The 11946-nt window shown below is 46.4% G+C and overlaps 1 protein-coding gene across 1 annotated transcript in view; it reads right to left on the bottom strand.

Annotated features, from left to right (window-relative positions):
* The window catches only part of mfn2 (mitofusin 2), a 39116-nt gene that overhangs the window by 13450 nt on the left and 13720 nt on the right, over positions 1-11946 (bottom strand). Inside the window, exons 5-12 of the mRNA XM_063193965.1 lie at positions 7389-7513; positions 5872-5980; positions 5518-5625; positions 3934-4087; positions 3281-3348; positions 2692-2813; positions 1789-1915; positions 1191-1295 (exon numbers count right to left, since the gene is read on the bottom strand). Coding sequence (XP_063050035.1) covers positions 1191-1295; positions 1789-1915; positions 2692-2813; positions 3281-3348; positions 3934-4087; positions 5518-5625; positions 5872-5980; positions 7389-7513 — 918 coding nt within the window. The remainder of the gene's footprint in view (positions 1-1190; positions 1296-1788; positions 1916-2691; positions 2814-3280; positions 3349-3933; positions 4088-5517; positions 5626-5871; positions 5981-7388; positions 7514-11946) is intronic.

Genomic DNA, 11946 nt, shown 5'->3' with positions numbered 1-11946 from the left:
CACGCACATGTGCGTACATGTGTTGTTTTAGTGCATTGCGGTAAACAACTTGACGTTTAGAAGGATTAAATAAACAAGTCCGGCGGTTTGTTAAGGTGACAAACAAAAGGGGACCTGAGTCACTGAGTGTGTGACACAATAGGACGGTTTAGTGAAGGGGAAAGCGGAGGGAAGATTTAAACGCTGAGCTGTCTAATAGCCGTCGTCGCCACTACAGTACAAGGTGAGCTCAGGACTGCAGATTACACCCCCTGTTGTGTGCTCTCCCCTCCCCGTAGCACAAACACACAGGTACAGGTGAGACAACCACAAGGGGCAAAACAGGTGACGACTTTTGAGCCGTTACGTGGAAGTCTCCGTCTGGCCTAGTTGGCAGTAAGAAGACAAAAAAATAGCAATGCACCGTCCTCGGAACAGCAGGGCACAGACTTAACACGATTACGCAAGACAAGAGAGGGTGAGAGACGGAGAGGGTGTTCTGGAGTCAGTAACCGGCCGAACACACCGGCGGCGGCAAGATTAAGCGACAGAGAATCCCTGGACTGTGCAGCAAGAGTATAGAAGCAATACCATAGAAGGGTCAAATACGTGCATTGTCATTGTCATTCAGTATACCGGATGCCTTTTGCAGACTATAACTGTAAAAAACATGACTCTTTTTATTTATTTATTGTTACAGGGAATTCAGAAAAGCCTTGGCTGTCATCATCACTTGAAACAATTTAAAAATCATGTTTTTCTGCAGTTACAGTCGGCGGAAGGTGTCCGTAACACTGAATGACAAAGACGTCTTTGACCCATAAGCAACAGAATATGTCCGTTGCAAGCATTCTGACATTCCCATTGGCTATGGCGGCTGTTGCCGAACCACATCATAGCTCATTTGCATAAGATTTGCTAAAGTCCAACTACAAGTTGTCACTCAAATCGCCTCTAGTCACCCAAATCGCTCAAGTGGCCTTTGGTGTATTTGTTCCATAAGACACAGGGAGAGTGTCAAAACAAAATTACATGGAAAGAGAAATTCATTCATTCACGCATGTAACTTTTCACAGTGACTTCAGCCATTCAGCACTCCCTACATGATATTGTGTTGAAATTGAATTCAAGTGGACATTTACTTCATTTGAAACACTGATTATCTTTTGAATGATAATATGAATTAAAAAAAAAAAAACACGTCTACTCACGTTCTTGTAGACCTTCAGGACCACAGGAGAGGGATGAAAGTCCATGTGGAACTCATCGACCAGCACAAAGAGCCGCCGGATCTCCTCCGCCATGGCGTTCGATACCTGAGCCAATCACACAGCAGCATGCAGTCAGCATAAGGCCACGGACACCCGCTGGGCGGCGGTGCGCTTCTCAAGGCCATAGTTGCTAACTAGCTTAGCCATTTTGTTGGTTATGATATCATTTCCCACAGTTGACCAATTACGTAAGCTGCTAATTGGCTGGCAATGTCGCTTCAGAGAAACACAACCCATCAAACTCCAAAATGGCACTTCACCCATCTCAGCATATTTAACAGGTGATCGGGAGAGGTTGAATGTGGGCATTAGTCTTTGTTCTATGATGTGATATGTAGCTCCCAAAAAAATGTCTAGGTCTGAAATGGCTCAGAACCTTCCTAAAAGGCTCTCTCAAACAGCCATGTAATTATGTGAATAGGTAATTTTGTTGAATCTAAATGTATGTATATGTTTGTAATGTATGTTTGACATATGGTGATTATGTGCGCGTGCGTGCGTGCATGCGTGCGTGCGTGCGTGCATGTGTGAGCCCCACCTGTTTCTCCACCTCGTCAGTAATCTTCTTGATCTTGGTCTTGCAGTCCTGTGTGAGGAGGTCCAGTTGCTTGTCGATGAACTCCAGCCGGTCTTCCCTCTCCTCCTTCGTCTCCAGACAGTGGATCCTAGCACATCACGTCACCACAACACATAGGAGTTACATCAAAGCAGAAAACACACGCTACATACCTACCCACATCACATAACCAGGGGTGATAGTGAAAAAAAATCCTGAGCCTGAACTTTTTCCCCTGCTCTAACGACGACAAGATACTGCATAGTGACGTAACGTAGGCCTATTTTGACACATTATTGAAACATTCAATAGCCTGTGTATGACCATTATTCAAGCCTGATAGTAGAAGAGAACCCTGAACCTGTAACACTTTCTGAGATAAGAATAACCTAATGGCTAATTATTATCAATGTTTTTATTTTTGCAAACTCTGTCAAGCCTGAAATCAGGCATGGAGCCTGAATACTATCAGCCCTGCATAATATATACACACACACACCTGAATAGATTTAACGTCAGACCGCATTTGTTGTGTGTGTGTGTGTGCAGACACAAGTGAAGCAGAATGTTGGGAATGGACAGCATGTCTACTTGCTTTTCTTCAAGATTTCAAAAAGGCTGCGTGCACACACACACACTTAATTGTCCTATACTCATGAATTTCATGAGGTTATTGTCATATACCATCATATAATGAGCGATGAAAAGTGCCACACACACACACACACACACACACACACACACACACACACACACACACACACACACACCACACACACACACACACACACACACACACAACACACACACACACACACACACACACACACACACACACACACACACACACACACACACACACACACACACACACACACGTCTGACCTCTGTTCCTGAGCGGCCACATGTACAGAGTCCATGATGAGTCTGAGGGCCTCTGAGATCTGCTTGGCTCGCACCGTGTGCTGCTCAAACTTGGTCTTCACCGCCGACTGAGAGATGCACTCCTACATTCACACAGACAGACAGACACACACACGGGTCAAAGACGTCCAACATGACACTGTCCTTCAGTGCTAACGGATGCATTTGCTTACTGTAACTGTGAAAAACATGAAATTTCAACACAATTTTTTGAAAAGTGAATGCATGAAAGCCAAGCCAAAAAAAATATTTGAAAAAAATCTTTTTTTTTGCATTTACAGTAAGCAAAAGTATCCGTTGCACTGAAGGATATGTTGGACGTCAAAAACACCCGCAATGAACACACATTGTTGCGATATTGACAACAAATACTCATGACTATTCATCAATCTTCATTTACTTCTTACATCATCATCCTTGTGGGCCCTTAACGGAAAACCAACCATGTTGAGTTGCATGACGCAACAAAAATCTTTGTTCCCTCCATCAACGAGGAGTCATTTTAGTCAACACCCAATTTCCTCCCATTTAAAGCTCACTCCTCACTCACCTCAAATCGCCTCTCAAAGTTCTGGAACTCAAACATGCGAGCCTGGAAGCCTTCCGCCAGAGCGCCACCTACAGAACAAACACACACAATCACTTACAACACACCGACGGCAGACAGCCTGTGACGGCCCAATGACTAATGGCATTAGTATGGCAGCAAGTGTGCAAGTGAATTTTACATGCAGCCGGTGTGTGTCTGAAACAGAAGAGGGAGTCGTGCATACAGAAATGGCCTGTGTCATCTGTATCATTTTTGCAACCTGTGTACGTGCGTGCGTGTGCGTGTGTGTCTCTCTGTGTCTTGCGGGCCTGCATCACCAATATGCTTGCACATACTGTTGTGCGTGTGTGTGTGTGTGTGTGTGTGTGTGTGTGTGTGTGTCCTGCTTCAGGCATACCCTGTGTCTCCTGCAGACGGGCCTGCATCACCAATATGCTTGCACATACTGTTGTGCGTGTGTGTGTGCGTGTGTGTGCGTGCGTGCGTGTGTGTGTGTGTGTGTGTGTGTGTGTGTGTGTGTGTGTGTGTGTGTCATCCCCACCTGCTTCAAGTATGCCCTGGGCCTTCTGCACGCGGGCCTGTTATGTGTGTGTGTGTGTGTGCGTGCGTGCGTGCATGCGTGCGTGCGTGCGTGTGCGCGTGGTCATCCCCACCTGCTTCCGGCATGCCCTGGGCCTTCTGCACGCGGGCCTGCAGCACCTCCTTGGCGGAGACGAAGAAGATGCGGTCGCTGGCCTGGGCCCTCTCCACCACCTTCAGCTCCTCCACCAGGAAGCTGGTGCAGCGCTCCATGTGCTGCCTCCTCACCTACAACACACAGACACACACACACACACAGGTTGCAGTTTTAGTTTTACTTCAGTGTAACATGCAGGGCAGGAATTTCGCGAGGGCCATGAGGGTCATGGCCCTCGTGCTCTCCCACTTTGGCCTTGTGCCCTTGAAAAAATATCTGCCATAAAGCCATAGTGGCCTTGATGGCCTCTCTGATACCCTGTCAAGTGGCCTTGCCCCTAAAATTACAAAATTCTGCCTGGCCACCAGAACTGTGCCATATCAGGCCTCAACTGGCTTCCCGGTGGATCGCATCAAGCGACTCGCTAACCACCAGGCCCTAATCATCTCTGGGCTCTTACTTCCAGACGATGCGTTTCACCTCACTGATCTACGCAACAGGGTCAAAGACGTCCAACATGACACTGTCCTTCAGTGCTAACAGATGCTTTTGCTTACTGTAACTGTGAAAAACATGAAATTTCAAAACAATTTTTGAAAAGTGAATGCATGAAAGCCGAGGCAAAAAAATAATTGAAAAAAAATCTCTTTTTTTTGCATTTACAGTAAGCAAAAGTATCCGTTGCACTGAAGGACATGTTGGGCGTCTTTGACCCAACAGTGCTGTGGTGGAAGGATGCAAATCTAGGGAGCCCTTTGATGACATAAGACGTCCACGTAAGACTCTGCGGCGCGGGACTCCAACTTAGCAGGGGAGCCGGAGGACAGAGGACAGAGGCTGGGGGATCAAGGAGAGGCCGGCCGGGGAAATTGGAGCGGAAAACAATGTTGCCTCCAGTGGCATCACAAAGCTCCTTAAGGGGAAGAACTTGTAGGCAGGGGACTGGGCTTGCTGACTCAATCATTTGAGATGTGGCCAACAACAAGTGAGTGACAATGACAGGGACCAGTCAATCACTTTGGGGTCAAAGACGTCCAAAAAGGAATTGTCATTCAGTGAAACGGATACCTTCTGCTAACTGTAACTGTAAGAAACATGACTCATCTCAACGGCTGTCATCCATTCACTTGAAAGAATTTAAAAAAATCGTGTTTTTTTACAGTTACAGTCTTCAGAAGGTATCCGTTACACTGAATGACAGTTCCTTTTTGGACGTCTTTGACCCTTTGGCTGTGCGACGGGGTAAGAGGCGTGATCGTCTCCGGGAGCCTAGCCGTGTCCTCTACTGGTTAAGGGAGGTAGAGTTTGGATTATAGGGTTCAACTTGGCAGCTTACGCCACAAGTCCTCCAGGGGGACAGTAGCCAACACCTAGACGTAACCAATTTGCTTTGGTCCGCTAAGTGTTACGTAATGTAGTGTAATGTAGTATTGCGATCCAACCTGGAGGTGCAAAGGTGAACAGCTGACCTGGACACGCACAAACATTTGACACTTGACAACTTGTACTCTGGTCCTGACACAGAGGCTATGTGTCTGTGTGTGTGTGTGTTGAGGCGTACCTCCTCCATGTACTCTGGTTCATTGGCGGAGGCGTCCCAGCGGTTGTTGAGGATGAAGATGTTGGGGGTGGACAGCCGCTCGTTCACCTTGTGGAAAAATGACTTCTCCTGTGCACACACACACACACACACCCACACACACACACACACACACACACACACACACACACACACACACACACACACACACACACACACACACACACACACACACACACACACACACACACAATAAATACTTGTAGCATCCATGAGTGGGGAGTCAAAGAGGTCAGGGCGGGCGGGAGTGCGCGCGTGTGTGTGTGTGGGTGTGTGTGTGTGTGTGTGTATATGTGTGTGTGTGTGTGTACTTACGGTCTGCATGAGCGTGGATTCAGAGTTGGCCACCAGTACAAAGACGTCGGCGTCCAGGCAGAACTTGTCGATCCAGCTGTCCAGCTCCGTGGTGACGTCAATGCCAGGGCTGCAAACCAACGGGGACACGGAGAGAGATAAGGATTGGCTAATAGCACAGCTGAACACGCGCCAACATCTACTTCTTTTTTTGCAGTTGTGTGCGCAACAGGGGTGCATTTCTGGAAAGCGTAGTTGCTAACTATGTTAGCTACTTTGTTGGTTGCAATGCAATTTCCCATTGGCAACTACTGAAGTTGCTAACTGCTAACAACTACGCTTTCCAGAAATGCAGCCCAGGTATGCAGTTGGGTAATACGAGTGTGTCTGCCTGAATGCACTTCAGCGTGTTGCAAGCTTGATGCTTGTGAGGTTTTGTAAATGGGCGTATTGAGGAGTAGAGTACAGTACGGTGCAGTAGAGTAGTGTTTCCCAACCAGGGGTACGTGTACCACTAGGGGTACGCAAGCAAATAGCAGGGGGTACTTGGAAAAGTGTTATTATTATAACAAATGTATGGAGCAGCCACATCAGGACTGAGAAAATGATATAGAAAATTGATTAGGGGGTACTCATGGCACAACTAAGATGCTTAGGGGGTACGCAAGACAAAAAAGGTTGGGAAACACTGCAGTAGAGTCCTTATTGTTACCATAACAAATATACTGAGTCATTCTGAGCAGTCAACAGTACTGCCAGAAGCAGTAGTTTGGGATATTCTATTAGAACAGGCACTAGCATGTCTGAGCATCTAAAGGTCAGATTAGACTTCAGCAACTGCGCGCGTGAAAAGTCGCGTGGGAGTGGCTACGAACTAACTTTGTATTCATGCATCTGCGAGATCTGTGAGCTCAGGTCTCGTCGCGAGCCACATTTGAAATAGCGCTATTACTTTCACTACAAGTGCGAGTGCAGAAAATGCAAGCATCCTAATAGTTGACTCTGCCTATGTGTGTTTACATTCTGTGGAGGAACAGGCTACGGTAGTAAAACTGCAGGCATTGTGCCCCGAATGTTCAACTGATGCATTGTTTGTTACTTAGCTTGTAGCTTCGTGTATTTCCACACATTTACACACAGGGCATTAAGATAGTTTTTAACAGAATCAGCTTTGCTCTCGCAAACTACCGGCATTGCGCTGCCACAAGAACAAAGAAGTAGCGAGACGACCAATCATAGCGCCTTTTTGTCTGTGTCCTCCGCGTCCGTCCAACGGAAAGTTAGAATTTTTTCGAGGCACTCGACGATGGGCACAGAGCCTCTGCGAGGGGGGCGTGGACTCGCACAGACACAAGACGGACGGACGCAGAGGCTCTGCGTCCCAAGCATAAATCTAGCTTAAGTCTGTCTGTGTGTGTGTGTGTGTGTGTGTGTGTGTGCGTGTGTGTGTGTGTGTGTGTGTGTGTGTGTGTGTGTGTGTGTGTGTGTGTGCGTGTGTGCGCATGTTAGTGTGGCGTGTGTGTGTGTGTTTGCCTCACCTGTCCACAAGCACCAGGTCGTCTCTGAGCAGGGCACACTTGGCTTTGGGCCACATGACGCACACCAGACTCCCCGCGTCCAGATCCTCGTCCTGGTGCAGAGCATGGGCCAGCTGGTTCACCGTCTATACACGCACACACACACACACACACGCACACGCACACACACACACGCACACGCACACGCACACGCACGCGCACACACACAGAAGCTGTTATCAGCCTGCGCTGAACCTTCAAAGACTCACATGTTCTGCTTTGAACTCAGTTCAGTTCAACTAATATCATAAGGGTATTTAACAGCTCTATGAAGTGCAATAAGGAGGCACATTAACATCACAGAGTCACCATCCAGTAACCCTGGGAGACCATGCGAAAAGTGTATAGTGCGTTTTGTGTTCAGCGTGGTGTGCGTGTGTGCAAAAGAGGGAACGTGTGTGTGTGTGTGTGTGTGTGTGTGTGTGTGTGTGTGTGTGTGTGTGTGTGTGTGTGTGTGTGTGTGTGTGTACTCGTGTGTAGTGAAAGAGTAGGATGGTGTGCACGAGTGGGAGTTAATGACTTTAAACTTAAAGTGGTAGTTCGCTATTTTAGACATTAAGCCTTGTTTGTGTGACTTCTGGGGTGAAGTAGAGATGTTCTCATCACAATTTTGACATTTGGTGCTGAACGGAGCATTTGGGTATTCAAGACTGCAGCCCCCCCACCTTTACATTGACTCCAATGAAGCACTCAAGCAATCGATCATAAAATGGCATTAAACTTTCGTTTGCAGAGACATGAAACTCACCGAGTGGTCAGAGGTGGGCAGCGATACGTTGGCTCGAAAATCACCGCGAAATACACTTCCAGAGAAGATATATTCATTATTGTCCGTCTTCATTGATTGTATTGGTTTGACTAGTATTACTCCGCGCGACCGGAAATGGGGGTGCGTTTGTTTACGTTACTATCTATGGTTTGTATGCAAGCTGTAGTTTTTGCAGCCAGCCCCGCTCAAAGATAGCCGTTCTACCTCGCTCCTTGATGTCTACATTAACAACACACTATCGCTACCTACTGGCTGGATGTCTACTGCTATTCAACGGCGTCTGGGGAAAAATAGGTCCGCCAAATGCTAAACAACAGTTAGAAGGCATATTTCGCTGCAATTTTCGGTAAGTTTAATGCCATTTTATAATCGATTGCTTGAGTGCTCTATTGGAGTCAATGTAAAGGTGGGGGGGCTGCAGTCTTGGATACCCAAATGCTCCGTTCAGCACCAAATGTCAAAATTGTGATGAGAACATCTCTACTTCACCCCAGAAGTCACACAAACAGGGCTTAATGTCTAAAATAGCGAACTACCACTTTAAGCCAATTTCCAGCTTGCATAATTCCCTTTGCCCGTCACTGGCTAGCGCTCCGCACTGGAAAAGCCAGCGCAGGGCTCAGTGGAGAGTTGCATTCAGGGCACGCTAGGCCAGACAGCTGTAGGCTTGTTTAGCAACATGCTAAGAGCATCAGTGCTGTGGAGCAGTTTGGAAAAATGGTAAGCGCATCAGTATAGTAGGATAGTTTAACAAGATGTTAGCATCTTGTTATGCTAGCCTACAACAGAGTTAACAGTGTTATAGGCTAGCATAACAACGTCCCAACAGCATTGTAGCATGATAGCACAGCAGGAAGCTACAATCGTCAGTGCTGTGTTGTGTTCTGTAGATACGACTGTATATGGAACCATTGATGATGTAAGAAATGAGCTGTATGTAGGTAGCCTAGTGGTTAGAGAGTTGGTCTTTCAATCTAGGGGTTGCAGGTTCAAATCCCCCCTGACCTCTCCCTACATCTCCATCCATGGCTGAAGTGGCCTTGAGCAAGGCACCGAATCCCACATTGCTCCAGGGACTGTAACCAATACCCTGACAAATAATAACTGTAAGTCGCTTTGAATAAAATGAAAGCGTCAGCTAAGTGTAATGTAATGTAACGTATACAGTATATCCGGAGGGGAAGTGGATTTGTCTGTGTATGCCAGGGCTTGACACTGGCACCTGCCAACCGGCCAAATGCTGGTAAAACTTGGCTGTGGCTAGTAACAATTTCAATGTCACCAGCCAATTTGGCTGGCCGCTTATTGCTTAGTCCTTGGTATGACATACTGTACGTATCATCGTAGCCTATATTCTGGTGTTTTCCCATTGTGTATCAATTTGTATTGTATGTTTGTATGTAGTTCAAGAAAAACCTCAGTAACTCTGTGTCTATTTGCTCGATTTATTTCCATGTTAAAAGCTATACACTCATCTTGCTTCAGCACTTCATCTTCTTAGGTTAGAATTACACTATCGTGATAAAGGGGAAAAAACAATATAAAATCTGTGGCTAGTGGAAAAGCCGAATGGCTAGTGTCTCGGGAAAACCGCTAGCCACATTGGCCGATGGGTGAAAAAGTTAATGTCAAGCCCTGGTGTATGCTATGCATAGTGTACATGCGGGAAGAGAGTCTACAGGCTTGCATGTGTGTTCTGTTTCTTTTGTGCATATGGACGGCAGGATGTGATGTGGCTGTGCTCACATCAGCTGCAGAGGGAAAGCCTCAGGAGAGGGAGATCAGGGGTCCCACTGGGACTGACAAGAGGATGTTTGTGTGTTTGAAAAACGAGAGAGAGAGAGAGAGAGAGAGAGAGAGAGAGAGAGAGAGAGAGAGAGAGAGAGAGAGAGAGAGAGAGAGAGAGAGAGAGAGAGAGAGAGAGAGAGAGAGAGAGAGAGAGAGAGAGTGAGTGAGTGAGTGAGTGAGTGAGTGAGTGAGTGAGTGAGTGAGTGAGTGAGTGAGTGAGTGAGAGAGTGAGAGAGAGAGAGAGAGAGAGAGAGAGAGAGAGAGAGAGAGAGAGAGAGCTTCAGCACTAGGAATGGTGTAGGCAATGACTGGCTAACAGATGTGAGATGTGAAAAGACTTCTGAAGACTTCCTTTGCATGTGCGCACACATCAGAGCGTATGTCCAACTCAAACTAATACCTCCAGTCCTCTCTTCCTGACAGCTTTTTGGCCTCGTGATGCGAGGCAAGACGTCACTGATGACAGACGACTTTTCATTCAATATGTCGTAAAAGCGTAATTCAAAAGCTATTTGCTCGTTTGCAAATCGGAATGTTGAATGGGGAAAAGTCCTCGAAAAGTTGCACTGGCTAGGCCGACAGTGACACTTTATTGAGTTCCCCACGGAGGCGGGGAGTCAGCAAAGGAGAGAATGAAATGGACCCTGTAACCAGAGAGAGTAGAGAGAGAGAGGTTCCATTGGCCCATTGTTTCCGGGTTCTATTATTGCAAGGCGGAGGGTGGGGAATCCCCCTTTAGGCAGACCTAGGCAGACCTAAGGACTGCTCTATTCAATGCTAGGAGTATTATGACACGTCCCTTTAGGCAGACCGGAACCTGGTCATGTTAGGTGTTCATAGCAACCTATTACATTGGCATATCTCTATATACTTAAGGAATCTCAGCTGTAACTGACCCTGCACTCTAAAACCAGCACAGGATCTCTCTCGCACATCAAGACCAAGTCTTGAAGAGATTTGAAAGTCAGTGATAATCAGGCTAGATGCGTGTACTCTGCTGAGCGTTTCTAAGTTTGGACTCGCACGTCTCACACACAGACGCTAACCTACACATGCCACAGAATCTGTGTCAGTGTGCAAAAGTGCACTAACCCCCGGTCCACCGTCTCACCCGCCCTCACCACTTACTCGCCAAAGATATGGTATATATGGTTACAGTTCTCACATACTCCCGTCAGAAGCGGGTTCCCTGTTCACGGCAATGTGTAGCCATTTAACATACGCTGTTCCGTCAGTGGAACACTGTAATAGTCACTGAAAAAAACTTTACCACGATAGTATTACACCACTATGACACAGTGCACAGGGCCTTAAATTATGATTTGGTCATTGCCATTCTGGTAAAAGCTAATTTAAGACAGGAGCAGTGTCTTACAGAGTTGAGAAGTGCAGACGTGCAGGTGCGACAGAAGCGACGAAGTGATGTGATAGCTCACAAATGTTGACTTTTTAAGAATAAAATAATTGAAGAGGATGAAGTGTGTGGATATTCTAATTCATTTCACAATGTTTTAGAATTGCCCCTTTCTCTTGCTGCTACATTCTGTCCCCTCTCGCCTTCAGGTAGCATATAGGTCTGCCCGATGTTTGTACATGGTCATCCATTTTTTAAGCGTATCGGTCGATATGCGTGTGGTTTTGGCCGATACGCAATATTTATTATTTTATGTCATTCGTTTTTTTTTCTTAAAAGCACCAAGACACTTTATTTTTTTATTACTTGATTGTTAGACATACTTGATTGTTAGAGTGAGTGTTTAAATGTTACAAGTTCTACCTGAATTTGATAATGTTAAAGGAATTTTTATTTTCAACTTGAGACCTGGAATATTTGTCATTTTTTAACCTTTTTTTTTTTTTAACCCATATCGGCCCAAAATATCGGGTATCGGAAATCGGGTATCGGCCAAGGGTGATGAAAAAAAAAGCATCGGCCATTAAAAAACCTGTATCGGTCGACCC

The sequence above is a fragment of the Engraulis encrasicolus genome, unplaced genomic scaffold, assembly GCF_034702125.1.
Source record: "Engraulis encrasicolus isolate BLACKSEA-1 unplaced genomic scaffold, IST_EnEncr_1.0 scaffold_69_np1212, whole genome shotgun sequence".
In the NCBI taxonomy this organism is placed as follows: Eukaryota; Metazoa; Chordata; class Actinopteri; order Clupeiformes; family Engraulidae; genus Engraulis; species Engraulis encrasicolus.
The sequence above is the reverse complement of the archived record's forward strand: the minus strand, read 5'-3'. Positions and strand labels throughout refer to the sequence as shown.